General features: G+C 53.1%; 1 protein-coding gene across 11 annotated transcripts in view; it reads right to left on the reverse strand.

The window, feature by feature from the left end:
* ATP2B2 (ATPase plasma membrane Ca2+ transporting 2) overlaps positions 1-18,737 on the reverse strand; it is a 366,154-nt gene that overhangs the window by 55,932 nt on the left and 291,485 nt on the right. For all 11 annotated transcript variants that reach the window (XM_032327044.1, XM_032327037.1, XM_032327061.1 and 8 more), the window contains 3 exons: positions 14,635-14,892; positions 13,273-13,398; positions 913-1,038 (listed from right to left, as the gene is read on the reverse strand). In XM_032327044.1, coding sequence (XP_032182935.1) covers positions 913-1,038; positions 13,273-13,398; positions 14,635-14,892 — 510 coding nt within the window. The remainder of the gene's footprint in view (positions 1-912; positions 1,039-13,272; positions 13,399-14,634; positions 14,893-18,737) is intronic.

Genomic DNA, 18,737 nt, shown 5'->3' on the forward strand with positions numbered 1-18,737 from the left:
TGGGAGCCAGTAACCTTTGGTTATGACCCAGGCTCTGTGCCTGGCTGGCTGCAGAGAGCAAGAGGTAGCAAGGCTTCCCCTGTACCCCAAAGAGGGGCCATCGACTTTCTCATCTCCTTCTCCTGGACCCCAGATGGTCTGGCTGTTGGAGACCTCCTTTTGGAGCTTGGGGAAGGAGACATGACAAAAGACTGAAGATGTGAGAGGGGTCTGTCCCTGAGACTGAGTGTAGGTGTTAGGAAAAGAGCCAGCTGTGCTAGAGCCAGAGGCCTGGGGCTTTGGATTGGGGCCTGGCCAGATGGGCATCCCTCCCTCTTCTCTAAGAGGCCCAGGCTACCAGCCTGCTGTGCTGAGAGGGAGCCCAGGGAGTAGGAAGCTTGTTTCAAAGGTGGAGGAGGAGCCAGGGCCCAGGCAAGGTGGCAGCTCTGGGGACGGGGTGTTGGGGAGTGAGAAAGGGAACCAAAAGTTTGGCCTCCTTCCCTAGAATCTCCTTTGCCCCCATCTAGGCTGAGTCTGTGCTGGGGCTGGTTTGCAGCTCTGCTCTGTGGAGTTGAGAATAGTGGTAGGAGTGAGCGCAGGTGGGGCTTTCTACTCCCTACCAGGGCTGATGAAGGGACCAGGTCACACTAGAGGCTGGAGAATCAGCCAAGTGCTCAGCACCCTGAGCCTGGCCTGTGGGGGGAGGGTCCTCCATGACATGACCGGACAGACAGAGACTGGGACAAGAACCTGGAGATGGAACAGACAGACCATCATGGCCCAAGCAGGGCCTCAGGGATGCAGGAGGCAGCTGTTGGCACAGGGCGTGGACATAGAAGGCACTCAATAACCATTTTGTTGAGTGAATGAATAAACAACAAAAAAAGTGATCTGAAGAGCTCCTCTCCTGGTCCGTAAAGGGGTCGTGCTTACCTTTCTTGTCTTTCTTCTCTTCTTCCTCACCACCAGCCCCCAGCAGGGTGAAGATGATGCCTGTCTGAGAATTCACACCCACGGCAGTCACTACCATCCGTCCAGAGCCCTCCATCACATGGGTCCCTGGGGAAGGAGACGAAAGCCAAGTTACCGTTGCATGGGCCCAAGCCCCCTCCCCAAAGGAGTGGAAGGAACTGAGTCCCGGAAAGCTCCTGGCTCTTTGCCTGCCGAAGCCCTGGGGTGCCACCCATGGTTCAGGTTCAAACTATGTACGTATGGCGGGTCCTCTGAAGAGAATTTCACTTCGGGACAGAGCTGCAACGGGCCCGGGACTGAAATATTGCCATCCCTTACTTCTCAGGCCTACCACCTACTACCTTCTCCCGGAGAGTTACCTCCCTACCCTGTCCTGGACAGGACCTCTTAAAAAAGCCCTTCTAAAGATCTGGGGAAGAACTCAGGGCACGCGGAACTTGGAAGGGAAGATAATGGTATCTTTCTTTTCACAAATGTCTAACTGAAATTCAGCATTTCCACCAGCCATGAACATAGGCAACCAACCTCTGGAGTGCTAGTGGCTCACAATGCCATTACCTGTGTTACAAAGAGCACAGGTTCTCTGTCCTATGACTCTGTAGTTGTTGCAATCATTTATTTTACAAGTACAGAGGTTATTGGACTACCTGCTGGACTTTGTTATTAGGGTTCTGACAAAGAAGCACACTTGTTACTCTATCATGTGTTGTTTATTCTGTGAACTATTTCAGTATAATGGACTTCCTCTGTGATCCAGTGCATACTGTTTTATGTGGTTTTTAAATTTTTTTTATTTTTTAAAGATTTTATTAATTTCTTTGGCACAGAAAGAGAGAGAGAGAGCGCACAAACAGGGGGAGTGGTTGGCAGAGGGAGAGGGAGAAGTAGGCTCTCCACTGAGCAAGGAGCCTGATGTGGGGCTCAATCCCAGGACCCTGAGATCATGACCTGACCTGAAGGCAGACGCTTAACTGAGTGAGCCACAAGGGTGCCCCTATTTTGTGGATTTTTAAAGCTTTATTCTGAGTAAGGGTGGCACGGGATGACACTAGACCTCCCCAGGCTCCAAGAAAACCTCTTTTGTAGATTATTAGGATTTTCAAACTGGGCTTTAAAGGGCCCTGGAATTCTTTTGAGGGGCGGGAGGGTCAGCCACAGGGAGGCAAAGGGGTCCTCTGGTTAGAGTGGCTCCACTTTTATTCATCCCTGGGGTTTCTGTGTCAGCTGCTGTGTGATAGAGACCCCCCCCGCCCCGACCTGCAGGTGCAGAGGGCAGCTGGTCCAAGGTTCACTTGGGGGGTTGATGCTGGAGTGAGGATAAAACGAATGGTAAAGCTGCCGAAAACTGTGCTATATACACGGAGTGGAATACTATTTGGCCTTCCAAGGGAAGGAAATTATGAAACAGGCTACCACACGATCAGCCTCGAGGACATTAGGCTCCATGCAAGATACCGGATACAGAAGGCCAGCTGCTGTGGATTCTGCCACAGGAGCTCCGTGGAGCAGTCAAAGTCGCAGGGACAGAGAATGGAGTGGTGGTTGTCAGGGGCTGGGGAGGGGGGCTTTCAGGGGGTTGCTGTTCAGTGGCGCTGGAGGTTCGGTTTTGCAATATGAGAGTGCCAGAGGTGGACAGTGGTGACGGTGGCACAATGGCATGAAGGTCCACAATGCCACAGACCTGTACCCTTAATGATACTCAACACGGGACATTTTATATGTATTTTACCATGATAAAAGAGTTGGGAAAAAAAAAAAAAAGCAAACCCGCTGAAGCTGTGTCCTTAATTGGGAAACAGGTGAGGCTGGGGTGGGGTGGGGTGGGGGGTGGCTGGGACCCAGCCCAGGACATGGCTGCCTGCTACTGTGGCCTGGTCCCAACAGAGGAGATGCAGGCAGAGCTGGCCCTCTGTCCTCAGGCTGGTGCAGGGGACGTGTCACTGTGTCCTAAGAGCTCTCACAGACCCACAGGCTACTCACAGGTTCGGCCTGCATGCTGTCCCTGCAGCAGGCTCCGGGCACCACTGGGGAGGGCCCCTCGGCCTGCCAGTGGCCCCACTGTTTAGTCAAGAACCTGTGTAAGTGCAGTTTGCACCTTCAGGCACCCCATTTCTTATTTTAAATGTAAACTTTTACTCCCCTGGGTAGAAAGCTCTCTTCAATGCAGTGCGTGTTTCCTTTCCCAGCAGAGAGGGCAGTGTCTCAGGCCACCGTCAGGCTGCTCAGGAAGCAGCAGACTGGGGTTGAGGGCTAAAAGGCCCTGATGATTTTTTTTTTTTTTTAAATAAAGGTCTTATTTATTTATTTGAGAGAGACAGAGAACACAAGCAGGGGGAGTGGGAGAGGGAGAAGCAGACTCCCCACTGAGCAGGAAGCCTGATGCGGGGCTTGATCCCAGAACCCTGGGATCATGACCTGAGCCGAAGGCAGACATGTGTGCACGGGGCTGTATGTGTGTGTTCTAGCCCCTTGTCCTCTAACATCTCATGATCTCAAAAATGCTTTACACACAGATAGATGGACATCTCCAGTGAGTTCCTTCATGGCGGGTAAAGGTCAGTCTATCTATCTGTGCATGGGTAAACCAAGTCATGCAGGCTCCCAGACGGGGCACGAAGCCAAGTGAGCTGAAACGGAGCCCAGATGTTCAGATGGTGAGCTCTTCAGCTGACTCCTTGTTCATTCCCAGGACAGAAGGACGGTAATCTTGTGTTTCTGAGCAGGGAATAGAAGGGACCACAGGATGACTTCGGACACTGGTGGCAGGCTGAGCAGCCCAGGCAGACCTCGGAGCCTGTCTACTCGCCCAAGGGGCACCAACAGGGAGAACCAAGGCACACTGACAGGACTCGGTAATTTTAACTTGCTGACAAGATTTCTGTGCGCTGGCTCACCTAGTGTGCAGTGGGCGGGCACCGTGAAATACTGGCAGTATTAGACAGATGAGGAGCTGGGGGGGGGGTCCAGGGAGGTCACGTGGCAGCGGACATCTCCAGGTCTTTCAAGGGAGGAACACACTGCACTGACTCAGAGTGCAGATGGCTGTGGCCATGGCCAGCCCTGACCTCCACAGGCCACCTCCTGTGCACCAGGCATCAAGTTAACCCCTTCACAGGCCCTCATCTCATCAGTCCTCACCCTGGCCCTGCGATTACAGAGGAGAAACTGAGGGTCAGGGAGAAGGGGCTTGCCCAGGATCACTGGCTGGTGGGGGCAGAGCCAGGATTTGAACACCCCTTCTCTCGAGTGAACTGTCTTTGTCTCATAGCAGTCCCCACTTCAGGAAGCCAGGCCCTTGCACCCTTGTCTCAAACACATTCGGAAAATGTTTGCTCTGCCCGGGTGGTAATGGGGGGGCCAGTCCCCACCTCCCCGGCCCTACGCAGGATGGAAAAATACACAGGGGGCCAATTTCCACCTTAGATAATCAGACCCAAATCACCTTCTAATCTAATCAGTCCCATCACAGCAGGGAGCCGGCAGCTCTGCCACGGGAGGCCGGGAGAAGGGAGGAGGAAGCCAAGGAGGCAGCCTGTGGCCACAGCGTGGGACACAGGGACAAGGGGACACAGGGTGAAGGTGCAGCACATGCCCTGCTCAGTCTCAGATGAGCCTCAGGGCGGTACTCCAGACCCAGCATTAAACGGGCCAGGGAGCTGTGTTCCAGCCGCATGCCCTGCCCCCGCCATCGCTCTCACCACTGTCCCCGAGCCCAGACACCCTCAGTAGTATCTCAGCGTGCACTGGGTGAGACCCCAGTCTGCTTCTGACCCTTAGCCACCAATTCCTGCCCTGTGGCCTCTGCCCTGGGAGCGTGCAAGTCACTAGGGATTAGTGTTCAGTCCCTCAGCTTGGCTCAGTTACCCCGCCAGAGTGCCCTTCTCCCTCCTCTGGCCCCAAACCTCCTCCTCGAGGCTCAGGATGAAGGCCCATCTTAGGTGGCCTTCCCTGACCTCCACTTCATCCTTCTCCTCTGAACTGCCCTCCCCCACAGTCTCCCCTGGGGACGCTTCCAGTACTGGCTCCCCCCACCCCAGACTGTGAGCTCCCTGAGGGTGGTTCTGAGGGGGAGTCTCCCCTTAGCAGAGACCAGCTTGTAGCTGGGACTCCAGCACTTTTTTTTTTTTTTTTTTTTAAACTGCTGCCTCCTTTTTTGGTATTTACCCTGGTGGCTATATATTGCATTTAGGATGGAGAATCTCCACACCCTTCAGAAGCCATCCTTATGGTTTTACAAAGGGTCAGATAGATTCCAGCCTCGCACTCTTCCTTACCCCTCACTGGGCCATGCCCTTCCCCCTACCAGGACCTCAGAGCCTGCTGCCCCTCCTAGCAAAGGAAGAACTGAATGGAGCAGGTCACCCCCTCTGGCAATTGCACCCCACCTCCAGAATACTCCTTAAAGGGCAATATTTGACTCCAAGGGCTGCAGCTCTAATGGTGGAAGTCAAGTCAAGTTCGGTTGACTAGATTTCCCAAAGGAACCTTGCAAGGTCTCTGGGTAGCGGCAGAGGTGAGAACACTTCGGATTGGTGGGGGGGCAGCTGGCAGGGCTTTGCACCAGGACCTCCATGTCCATGGTCCCCTGGCACCATCCTGTAGCCTCCACTTCCTCTAGTCTCATGGAACCCCTCAGAATATGCAAGCACGGGGCGGGTAGATAGAGAGCACTCTGGGCCGAGGGGCGTGTGGGACCCGGGAACCAGTCTGCTGTCTGCTTCTGATTTGCTGTGTGATCTGAGGCCAGCCCTCTCCTGAGGATAACTTATGCCACCACCTCTCAGCGATGAAGTCTGGGCACCAAGGGTCCCAGAGAGATAGGGCCACTCCTGGGGGCGTAGAGTAGTCTCCTTGAAAATGCTGCATCTCAGGAGTTTGGATCTTGGTTCGGATGGAACCAGTAGAGCCCTGTGTGGACAGACTGTGTGTGGCATTACCTGCCCAGGGTCATAATTCTTCACTTGATGGACAGATGTGGTAGAATGCCAACTCTGTGCCAGATCCTGGGGCCTGAAGGGACGTCCCTGCCCTCCAGGAGCTCAGAGTGTAGCTAAGGTCAAAGGGTGCAGACCGGAACACAGATCAACCACAATACAAGATGGCAGAGAGCCTGGGCCCAGTGGACTGATGGGGGTGCACAGCCCAGGCAAGGGCAGAGAGGTGGACCAGTGTGATGGCAGCAGATACACTCGGCTGAGGCTCAGGGCAGTGAGGGCAGAGCAGGAGAGACGCTGCATTGTGGCAAGACTGGAGTGGAAGGTTGCAGAGCTGGGGGTCTTCTTGATGTTCAGTTGGGAGCGACTGGGAGTATTTCTGGGTCAAGGAGGGAGAGCAGGAACATTTAGTGAGTGGTCCCTATGTGCTAAGTATTGTCTGAGCTACTTTCTCCATGGGGCTGTCATAATCACCATGTGAGCGACCCCTGTCACTCCCATTTCAGACACTGTATCCGTCATGGGAGGGTGGCACAGGCGTGGACCAGGGATGTGGCACCAGCTCTTTCCATCTTGTTGGGAAGGCTTGTGGAGAAGCTGGAGGCAGAGCTGTCTGGGACCACTCTGAGGAGTGAGATGGAAGCAGGGAACAAAGGGGGAGCTATGTCAGCCACCCAACAGCCATCCATGCATGATAGAGAGAGGAGCTCGGGACCAGGGAACACTGTGGCTCCCACCAACCAGCTGACCTGTCCCACCTGAACCTTCCTTTCTTCCCCCAACAGGGGAGTCATCTGGATTTTTATCTGGCAGCAGAGGTTGGGCCAGAACCTTCTCGAAGGCTGGCTCAAAGGCCAACTCTGGCTTAGACTGGCTCTGAGCAGCAGGAGACAGCCCCCACCTGGTCCAGATGCCAGCAGTCTCAGACCCAAAGCCCCACACAGTGGCAAGTGGGGTAGTGTGAGCCGCCAGTGGCAGAGTTGTGTGGGGGGGGTGGTAGCTAGCTTTACAGAAGGAAGCTTCGGAGCCCAGAGAGGGCAAATGGCTGACTGAGGTTGCACAGCACATGAGGCACAGATTGGGGCTTGAACCTAGGGCTCTCCTGGTTTTGAATTCCCAGGCCTCTTTCTGGACGGGAGAAGGGAGAGGCCTCTTTCTGGGGGCAGAGATGTGAAGAAGGGATAAAGGCCATTTGTGGGAATTCTCATCTGCCTCCAGGCCCAAGCACCAAGGAAAGCCAATGCAGTTCCCAGCCCGGAGTGGTTCCTTCATCATTATTGTTATCAACACAGTTAATAACAGTAATAACACATGCTTGCAGAGCACCAGACAGTTGGCAAAGCATTTCAGCGCCCAAAAGCCTGTCCTCCTCACAACAGCCCTGTGAGGTAGGTTTGGTGCAAGTACAACCCCAAGCCCCTCCCCTCCCCGTGGCCTCTCTGGCTCAGAGAGGTCGAGTGATGGCTCAGGGTCACACAGCTGTGAGTGGTGGAGCCGGGACTTGAACCCGTGCTCTATCCACTACACCCCGCTGCCTCTCATGGAGAAGAGGCAGGGTAGTGTAATGGAGAGAGCGCGGGCCGAGCGGCAGACTGGGCCTTCCTGCAGTCACGGTGTCGTCCCAGGCTCCCTGGAGGCGGTGGCAGTGGTGGCAGGTCCGGCTCTCCATGCCTGGCCTTCCGCTTGGGTAGGGTGGGCAGCAGGCCTGAGAGGGTCTGCCGATGTCCTGTGCAACTTCCTGCTGTTAACGCTCTGGCTCCAGGGGTGGTGGAGGTGGGTAGGGGTCCTGCCGGGGGTGGAGCCAATGGGCCTGCTGGAGCTAGGCCCTGCTGCTTTTGGGGACACCCCCCCACCCCGGCCCCCTGGCCCCTCTCCTTTCCCTGGCCACACAGAGGTCACCTAGTCATTGGTTTCCCAATGGAATTTAGTATAAATGCTCCAAACGGGCCTTGCTGCTGGGTCATAAAGTCCCAGGGGTCCTCAGAGGTGAGCCTGTACACGGAGGCTGCAGGGAGAGCTCGGGGCTGGGAGGTTGGAGGGCTGGGGTCTTGCTCTGGCCCTGCCTTCTGGGGTGCTTTACACTCCTGCTCCGGGCCTCAGTTTCCCCAGCTGCAAATTGAGACCAGACCAGGGTTCTCTAGGGAACTACAAATGTCCTGGAAGGCTGCCAAGTCACAAGTTGGAACATTTCTTTCTCACAAGAGAGACCACTACTTCCATAGGACTCTCAGGGGCTTCAGGACCCCAGGGTATCAGAAACTACTGGCCTTCCATGAAAAGAGGGTTAAGGGCAGGCTATACAGGTCCTGCAGTGGGTCCTGGCCTAGAGGATGCTGTGGGACAGTCGATGGATGTGAATTCTTATAGAACCTTCTGGTAATGGTATTGCATCAATGCTGAGCTTCCTAAGTGGCTAGCTGTGCTGTGGTCACACATTTCTTAAGAGATACACCTGAAGCGTCAGGGGGCAAAGGGCCATCATGACTGCATGACACAGCGAGGCTCCTGGGAACAAATGGGGCAAAATGGTAGCAATGACTGAATCAGAAGGAAGGACATTCAGGTGTTCTTTGCACTCGCCTTGCAACTCTCCTGAAAGTTTGAAATGGTCTTAAAATAGAAAACTGGAAAAAAAAAAAACAACCAAAAACCAAAAACAAAACATGCCCAGGTCAGAGATTGCCCTCCAGGGCTCACCTACATGCTGCTGGATCCACAAAGCTCACCTACATGCTGCTTGATCCATTTGCCTTTTAAACAAATGGGGATTTCTCCCCAACAGTTAAACACTGGGAGAGTGTACATGAAATGTGGATTCTGGCTCCCCTTGCACTGTGAATGCTGCGGCCACACTGGGGCCGGGGCTTCTGCGGGCAGCAGTGAGAAGCAGTCATGTTCTTGGTTTGGTGCTGTGCTCTCCCTGCTGACCCCATGCAGGGGTGACCTTGTGACTCCTGAACATTCTACTCTGCCTGGCCTGTGTCTGCCTGTCCATCCTGGGAGATGAGCTCCGGGCCTTTGGGATTTTCTTTGTGCCCCGGTCCCCGGGCATATCCAAGTCTTTCTGAAGGCTGGTCTCTGCCTGTTTGTCAGATGGGGAGACTGAGGACCTGAGGGGCAGAGGTCACGGCTGGAGCTGACAGAGGTTTGGGACCTGGGTGTTCTGCCTCCAAATGCTGTGCTTGCTCCACACCACAGAGCCCCTCACGGCAGTACCATTTACAAAGGACAGTGACATCCATCCATGCATGGGGTCCCCACAACAGCCCTGTGGGGTAGGCAGGAGGGAAGGGCCCCCCAGCAACTCCTCCACTGCACAGACACCAACATGGGGGCTCAGGGAGGTGAATGGACCTGTCCAGGGTCACAGGCTAGGCATGCTTGGGCTGACTGCCCCCAGTGTCAGAGTATTCTTTGCCTTCCTGTAGGGTGCACCAGTGTGCCAGACACCCCAAGGGGGTTTCTGCACAATCATGAGGACCCTGCAGGTGCCCCTAGCCTGGTCCCTCTCTCTTCCCCAGGGGGCATTCAACTGGAAGGCCTAGCAAGGTCTCCCCGCCCAGGGAAAGGTCCAACATGTTTGTCAAGCACAAAAACGAGCATCCAGATGGCAGTTATCCAGAGTTCAGAGCTCTGGGGAAGAGAGCAATCAAGGAAAACCCCCTGGAGGAGGCAGGCTCATGCAGGCTGAAGGAGGGGAGGAGCTGGATGGGGGAAGCTCAGAGAGGGGGAAGGGGAGATATTCAGGATGAGAGAAGAGAGGGGGAAATGGACACTTTGACACAACCTCATCAGCTGGGGGTCATCTCATTTTATAAGCGAGGAACTAGAAGCTCAGACAGAGTAAGAAGCTTGTCCAGGGTCTCCCATCAAACAAGACAGTAGGGGTTTGAACCCAGACCTGTTTCACCACCCAAGTCCAGACTCCACCTAAGGAACGGGGAGGGAACCAATCTGTCATGGGCATCTGTCAGCTCTCACAGGGCTAGGGAGGGGCTTCCCTTACATCAGACACCGGGGCCTCCCCATGGTCCTCACAGGTCAAGAGAAGGGGTGCAGCATGCCCAAGGCCACACAGTGAGTTCATTCCCAAGCCCGGATCTGCCTCAGTCTAGCCCAACCTGGCCTTTTCTACAACAGCCTCAGCCTCCCTCCTCTCTCTGGCAGATGGTGCTTGAGCTGCTGTGCTGTGCGGGGCCCAGGGACGGAGCTCCTGGTAGCTTCACGCTCAGGGCTTCCAGCTGCTGGACAGCTCTGGGTGAGAGGAGGAGTTACAGGTGCATTGCAACAATGATGGTGTCTGTCCATCTGCATATGGCCAAGGCTGGATGGGACCCATACAAGTGAGACCAGTAGATCTCTTTGGGTGGTGGGACTGGATGCATTCTTCTTTTCACTTTATCTGAGACAGTCTGCACTTAGCCAAACTCAGCTCGAATGGACCAAGCACAGCGTGGGTGCCATGGGATGAAATGGGAGTCCCAGGCCGTCTAGGGGTGACTGTCCAAGGGCAGTGGTGGGCAAAGAAGGCTTTTTGGAGGAGGTGGGGCCTGAGCAAATGCACCTGAGTTAAATGTGTAGCAAGGAAGGGAGAGAGCCATCTAGGAGGAGGGGGCAGCCTCAGCTGGGGCAGGGCGGAGGGAACAAATTAAGGTGCATCTCCAGCAGAGGTGCAGGGCAACGGTGGGTGTGATGAATCTGTGATGTGTATGCCTGGGAGGGCACTGAATGCACTGGCCATCCAGGGCTTGGGTCTACCCTACAAAACTCCCAGCATTCCACAGCCTGTCAAGGTTCTGCTCACACACAATCAGTGACCAGGAACTCACTATCTTTTGGAAGCCTCTTTCGTCTAGAATGGTTCAAACTATTACAGAATTCTTCCATTTCTAATTAGACTGCCTTCTATTGGGCTGACTCTACCCCCTTCCCCTTCCCCCACATCTCTCCATGAGCCTGGGCTAAGCCGCTTGCCCCTCCCAGCCCCATGCAATTGTGCTCCTGAACACCGGTGTTGCAGTTCACGGCCAAGGGTCACTTTCTCCAGTCTAGCTCACCCTGCACTCTGGCAATCTTGGTGGGTCCTGCCTCTTGGTTTCGTTTTGTCATCCTCCCTGCACTCATGGTCTCTGCAAAGTTGGCGGGTGCGCTTTCTATACTGAAACAGGATAGAGCTCCAGTGAAGACCACTGGATTACCAGCAATCCAAGAATCAGTACAAACCCACCAGAATCTCCCAGGCTCTAGCACATCCTGCTTTCTCTTGCACACAAGGAATTCGCAAGGGATCTTGGCTGCTGTCTCCTGACATCCAGAGGCCCGGGGTCCACACTATTTGCCTGGGCTTCCAGCTAGAAGTAAAGACTAGTAAGCTAGAAGTAAAAAAAGTTGGTTTGGCTTGGGCTGGCTAGCTGACTTCCCATCTATCTCTGCCCCGTCCAAGTCTCTTCCAGAGTCTCCTTGCAACAGTGCCCATCTCCTTGGCTGGTCTGGGGTATATCAAGTCACTGATTCTGAACATTTTCTCTCCTCAGCCTCCTGCAAGGTACCCTCCTTTCCCTTCTCCAAACTGTCTGGAACATTTGTCACCCATCCATTCATGCTCAGGGGCTCCACCTGACTTCTACTGATTCAGATGACCACAGGGCCACTTCTCCCAGGGATGACTGCCTCTCTGCTAACCACTTCAGCTTGGGGGTCAGAACCAGGGTCACAGGGCCATGACAATTTACAGAACCCTCATGTGGCCCTAAATTCCAAGAAGGCATTCAGGCTTTCTATGATTTCTTAGACTCCAGGGCCTTTGCACTTGCTGTCCCTCCACCTGGAATGTTCTTTCTTCTCATTAGAGCTGGTTTCAGCTCTAAAGCAACCTCCTCAGACAGGCCTTCCCTGACCAACAGGGTTCCTGTCCCTTTCCTCAGAGTTTCTATTTCATTATAATTAATGTCTTCATCTTAGTATTTGAAATTACCTTATATATTTGCTTGCTTGTTTCTTTATTGTCTAGATTCTAATCTTCAGGATGGCATGGACATTATTTGTCCCACCAACCACTGGCACACAGTAGCTACTAAATAAATGTTTGTCCAATAAATTCTGAATAAATAAATGCCCCAGCTCTGATTCTCTTTTCTTTTTACCATCCTACCCTGCAGACCTGTTAATCTTTCTCTTTGTATTGCAAGGACATCCCATATTCCTTCAGGCCTCTGTGTCTTTGCACACATTTGTCTCCACTAAGAGGCCTTTCTCCTCACTTTGGGTGAGTTCCTACTCTTTAGAACCCTGGGCAATTCCACTTTGGGTAGTTCTGCTCTGTTTTTTGGCTTTCTCACCTCTTTCTCACTCTTCTACTGTGGATGATATGTTTGCACGTCTGCTTCCCCTAGCCTCTGTGAGCTGGGGGCTCTCAAGGCCAGGGGAGGCTCTGAGTCATCCTGGGTCCAGTGCTCAGCACAGGGCCTGGCCCAGCACAGCTGCTGCTCAGAGGATGTTTGCTGAGCAGTGCTGGACAAGGAGACCCTTCGTGTGTCCCTGTTAGGGGGTTGTCTCATCCAGCTGGGGACTCACCTCTGCAAGGTCTCTCTGCCTCCTCTCTTTCCCCCTGCAGCAGCCAGAGGCAGATTTAAAACATGTACGTGTGACCAGTTCACTGCTGAAAACTATTTTAGATGATTCTCATCACACTTAGAAAATGTCCAAGCTTCTGACCATGGCCCACGACATCTGGGCCCTCCACCATCTCCATTTTGCTCACCATCTTCCTGCTTTAGTGTCTTTGCACTTGCTGTTCCCTCCGTCTGGTATACATTTCACCCCCAAAGTTACAAAGCCAGCTCTCTCTCCTCATTCACAACACAACTCAAACGTGGCCTTCCCTGACGCCTTGGCCACCTGCCTCCCATTGTTCTGCTTTATTTCCATCATATACCTACCACCCTCTGGGGGCTTTGCAATGCCCATCTCCTCTCACTACACCACAAGCTTCTCTAGGTAGTGGTTTCATCAGCCTCACTCCCTGCTGTATCCCTAGCACCAAGCCCAGTGCCTGGCCCATAGGTGCCCCAAATAACTGTTACCTGAGGGAATCTTACTTATCCCTGACAAGAACAGGCTTTGGTGTCTGACCTTCCAGAAGGCCATGTCACTAGAAAGTAAGTTCTGTGAGGGCAGGGATTCTCTGTTGACGTTATTTACTGTACTATCCCCAGGGCCTGGAGCAGTGCCAAGTGCACAGTAGGCTCAAAGTACATTTGTTGGGGGAAAAGGTCTGGAGCCAAGGAACAAATCTCTGAGAACTTCCAGCCTCATGACACAGATGGCCCTGCAGCATTGAGGGGGGAACTGGCAATGGAAGTGAGCCCGCCGTTGGGCCACATCTCACCTGACAGCAGCATGGGGTCCTTGTCCACGGACTTGCGCACCTGGTCAGACTCCCCGGTCAGGGAGCTTTCATCAATCTTGAGGTCATTTCCCTGGATGAAGAGGCCGTCAGCAGGGAGGAGGTCACCTGGTGAGGGGGAAGGGCAACAGACTCAGCAGGATCTCAGGTGGCTGGAGGGTCTTGGAACATTCCCTTAAGGTGTGATTGCAAGGTCAAGTTCACCATTCGGGACCTGTTTCCTTGAGGTCCCAGGGTGTGGAACTAAGATGGTGCCCATCACAGGCAATAGGCAACTGAAACATGGAGCCAAGGTGGATGGCACAAGGCCTAGAGGCAGAGGCTGGGCCAAGAACAAGTACACACCCTAGCTTGAGTGGGCATGTACTTCGGTTTATAAAGTGCTTCTCTTGGCCTGGTGTGGATTTGGGGTCGAGTTTCCTCAATGATTCATACTTCTCTGTCTCAACTATAGTTTGGGAAATTGTTTTGGGTGGGACAGGTCTGTCCTGACTATGCTGAGGGACCCTAAGACAGGCACATTATAGAGGAAACCAAGTTCCCTCAGGCAGAGTGAAGAGGGCATGGCAATCTCTCCCCCATCCCCATCTTCTGCCTCTACTTACCTAGGACACATCTTGCCTAAACCTCCTTTGGTGCCAGCCAGCCTGATCACTTTCTTTTTTTTTTTTTTAAAGATTTATTTATTTATTTGACAGAGAGAGATTACAAGTAGGCAGAGAGGCAGGCAGAGAGAGAGAGGAGGAAGCAGGCTCCCTGCTGAGCAGAGAGCCCGATGCGGGACTCGATCCCAGGACCCTGAGATCATGACCTGAGCCGAAGGCAGCGGCTTAACCCACTGAGCCACCCAGGCGCCCAGCCTGATCACTTTCTTTATGGCAGTATTATAGGCCTAGAATGTTTGCTCATTTACATCCATTCCCTACAACACCTTCTCAAACCTCCAAGACAACCAAGAATAACTCAATCAGATATAAGAAATGGATATTGTCTCATAAACCCATTCTGAGTGTTAGTGGTCCCTGGAGTATTGGGTTGGAAGACTTTTGTGTCTAAACTCTGAGCTGTGATTGATTAATAATGTCTGCTACAGGTGTAGATTGGGAGAAAAGTAGCACACGTGCCCTGTATTTGCCATTTCTGACTTTACATAGATTCTGGAATCCTACCTCCTCTAGGAAGTAGCCTTCTACTTCCCAAAGGATCTCAGAAGACATCCTGGCTCAGGATTAGCCTTAGGGACTGACCCCCTTCCCTGGGCCAGCCTCTCTGGGCCTGCCTATCCTGTCCCACCTCTGCCCAGATTCAAGCTCTAACACCTGGCCCTGTGGCTAGGACACTTACCATATTTGACCTGGGCGATGTCCCCAACAACAATTTCGGCCACAGGGATCTGGACCACCTGGCCAGCCCGAACCACGGTGAACTTCTGCTCTTGCTCGATGCGGCTCTGCAGGCCCCGGAACTGCTTCTCTTTGCTCCAGTCATTGAAGGCCGTGACCAGGACCACACAGATGACTGAGAGGAGGATGGCCGCCCCCTCGATCCAGCCAGCCTCTGCCTCCCCTTCATCCTCTGCCCCGCCCTGGGCCGTCGCACATCCTGCAGAGAGCAGAGGGAAGCCGGCAGGATGGGGTCAGCCAAGCAGGAGGAGCCTACAGGTCTGGAATTAAATCCCAGCTTGGCTGAGTAAAAAAAAGGTGGTAATTAGATGAGCAATATTAAATTTATTCAGTGTGTCTGGGTGGCAACCCCTTCAGGTTCCTGCTTTCATTCTAGGTGTGAGATCTTGGGCAAATGACTTCTCCTTTGGAACCTCAGTTTTCACCTCTGTAAAAAGGGATGAATATTCTTTGTCTGGGACCTATTGTGAGGGTTGAATGTCAAGGTGAGGTCCCTGGTGGCTCTAGCATAGACCCGGCACAGGGGAGAGGCCTGATTCATGAGAAAAGAGGAGTGAGGATGTAACAGAATGAAGATGATCAGTTCTGCACGTGCTTTAGGGCCTAGAGGGCAGTTTTGATGATGCACTTTCCTTCCGTGCTTCCAGCAACTGTGAGGCTGGTCTCCAGATAGCAGGCCTGGGAGTGGGGAGGGGGTGGGGGGCAGGAACCACAGCTCTAGCCGTGTCCAATGGGCTGGTAAGAATTCTGCCACTGCCCCTGTACGATCCTAGGTAACTCACTGTTCTCCCTGAGCTGCAGTGTTCTTTGCAAAATGGGAGTCACTGAGACCTCCTTCCAGGTTCCAGGAGAGGATGGTGAAAGCCCAAGCCAGAACTCAGGGTATGACATTTATGCCCTCCCACTACACAGCAAGGACACCCACAGTCCAGGCTGTGGGCTGCTTATCTGTCCTACAGTGACACTGTATCCCACACTCTCACACCCCTGAACCCCTCATTCCAGTTCCCCAGACTGCTTAAGACTTGACAGTCTCACCTTGTGAACAGAAAAGAGCAGACACATCTGATACAAAGGCCTCACATCCTGCCCATGGGGTGCTGAGTCCTAGGGCCTCTCCAAACTTCTCCACACACCCTGCCTCCCACATCCCCACAAGGATCCAGGGAGGGAAAATTATTACCTCCACTTACAGGTGAGGAAACTGAGGCTCAGAGAAGGGAGGGGACAGCCAAGGTGGGTGCTGCAGCCAGGACTAGCCCAGGCCCTTTTTCCCACCAGAAGATGAACAGCCTCCTCCATGGAAAGTGACCCCGAGCAGCATCCTCCGACTATCCATCCCTGGAAAACTCAAGAGGTTCCCTTTCAAGGTGGCTTGGCAGAGGACTGGACCATTCACAAATCACTTGTACCAAGTGTTCATTTTAATTCTCAAGCCGGCCAAGAGAAGTGGTTCAGAGAGGGGTGGCTACTTACCTGGGGTCAGACAGCAGATCTGGGGTTTGAATCCAGGCCTGAAATCTGACACTGGACTTAGCCTTCCCACTGTCCCTGAGCCCAGTGGCCTCCTCTGCCATGTGCTGGCCTCACGTTGCCGAAGACCCATGGCTGACTGGAAGCCCGATTCAGTCCCAAGGAAGAGAGAACAGTTTCAAGAGATCCTGGCAGGAGCTTCTGGGAAGCCAGGGGTCGAAGGCAAAAAGGCCAAGTGGTATCAGAGAATGTTTTCCAGCACTCAGAGAGGTGGAGGTCAAGGCTAGCTTGTGGGTCTAAGCTTGGGATGGTCCAGAATCATGAGGCTCAGCAATAGGTCATTGGAAAATTCCATGGCTTTTACTGAACCAATCACTCCTTGCAGGTTAGTAAATAACCACCTCATTGCACAAGGTCTTCGATGCCACTCTTTCTTTTGGAATTTCAGCCTTCTTCAATAATTTTAAATTGTTTAGCTGAACCAGCCTTTAGTGCTAATGATCATTATAGTTGTGCTTATGCTAACTGACGTCAGGCCAGCCTTGGCTTTGAATTCCAGCTCCGCTACTGCACTGTTGCATGCCTCTGACCTAGCTATTTTGCCACCGTGCCTCAGTTTTTTCATCTGGAAATGGGGGTGAGGACAGGCATTCCATCGTAGGTGGCTGAGAAGACAGAGGGATAGAGTGTTTACATAAAGCCCTCACCTCACTGAGCACACGAAGTGAAAGCTGCTGTTCCTTGTTGCCTGGTGAATGGGATGTGTAAATGCATTTGAGCTCCACAGCCAGGCTGGAAGAGAACCTTGGACATCCAGCCCAGCACCAAGTGATGACCAGGAGAGGGGAACCAGGGTGCCCTTTCTCCATCGTAACTGACACCAGTGGAAGCCCCAGAGACTGGGGAACTCGGATGAACCTTGCTAAACAGAAACCCAGTCCACGGAAATGTGCTCTTTTGGGCTTTGAGTAGTGACTTGAGATGTAGAGCATCGGTGCTTTGCTTTACAGGACTTTTGTTACCCTCTGCCTCTGCTACTTGCTTTATAAATGGGAAGACTCTTGTGTGCTTCATTGATGGCCCTCCCCATTACATATCTCAGCAGTTACTGGAGCATTTAGAACACTCACAGATAACTCAAGGCCACGGAAATTTGGATTCTGGAGCTATTAAGACCTAACTTCAAATCAAGGCTCTACTGTGTGACCTTGGATAAGTGACTTGGCCTCTCTGAGTCTCAGTTTGGACAGCTGTAACGTGGGATGACTTTGTGAGCCCAGATCCCAGTAAGGAGCTGGCCTATATTGAATACACGATAAATGTGGGTCTTCTCTCCACTTTCATGAGCTACTCTCCTTGGACTGGCTTCTGGAAGCCAAGGGTATAGTGTTTGAGTAGGATTCACTCTGTTTCCTTGACTCCCAACCCTGCCTATTGCCTTTGCCTATTCAATACCAAGGAGCCCTTTGGGTCCTGAGGGCACTCTGTCAGCAAAAGCCCATCAATTTTTGCTTCCTTCTGAGAACTGTCTGATGGTCATACAGTGCCTTGGAATGGCCAGAACGTGGGGCTGTGGATTGCTGGGTTAGGCCTTCAGCTGCCAGGAGCTGCTGGACCCTGGGAACAAGCCCACTGCCCCTGGTGCAGCTGGGGGGAAGAGATAAGGAAAGGGAAGGAAGGGGACTCTGAGCAGGCCTGCTGAGGTCTCTTCTGGGGGGATTCTTCAGACTGGATCTAAAGATTGTAGCCACAGGGTCTGGGAGCCTGTGGCTGCTCTCTCTGGACCTGGGGATTTATAGGGTTTGGTTTTTGTCCATCTGAGCTCAGGGAAACTGTTTGACCTCTCTGGGTCTATCTCTACTTGTCCATCAATAAAATGGGGAAGCTGCTTCCTAGATGGTGACTGGGCCCTGGCATCAAAGAAGAGTCCTTGAAACTGGAGAGACACAAATATTTTCTAAGCACCTACTATGTGCCTGTCACTTGGCTAGAACTCTGACACTAGGGCAGCTGTCACAGGTAGGGAGTTAGGAGCATTGAGTGTGCTAATCCCAGGTGTGGGATTAGCATGTACATGGGTGTACCTCTGACAAATATCTGGAGGTCTCTGAGCCAAGAAAGCAAACAGGGAAGGGCTGTGGCTGCTTCAAGTTTCTAGATCTCCCAAGTCCATCACTAGCCTCATTTGGATACAACTGATGAAGTTTGAGTCTGACTTGGCAGGGCGGCGGTCCTGGCAACATGGAAGGTCCAGAACTCAGAGCTCATGTGCGGGTCTGGGCACTGGAGAGTACAGGAAGTTTACTCTGTGGGGCTGGAATATATGCAGCTACCCTCATCCACCTAGATCTTGGCCTGAGCTAGTGTCTCAGCTGGAGGCAGGGAGGGGCTGTGGAAAGCACCAGAAGACATGGGTTTATCTAGTCCCACTGCCTAACAAGCTGTGTGACCTTGGGCAAGTCCTTCCCCGTTCAGGTCCTGGGTTCCCACCTCTCCAGAATGGAAGAGGTTGTAGCCATCTGTTAGGAGGCCTATCTGTGGGGTGGCTCCTTCTGGCGCACACTAGGACCT

The sequence above is a fragment of the Mustela erminea genome, chromosome 1, assembly GCF_009829155.1.
Source record: "Mustela erminea isolate mMusErm1 chromosome 1, mMusErm1.Pri, whole genome shotgun sequence".
Taxonomy (NCBI): Eukaryota; Metazoa; Chordata; class Mammalia; order Carnivora; family Mustelidae; genus Mustela; species Mustela erminea.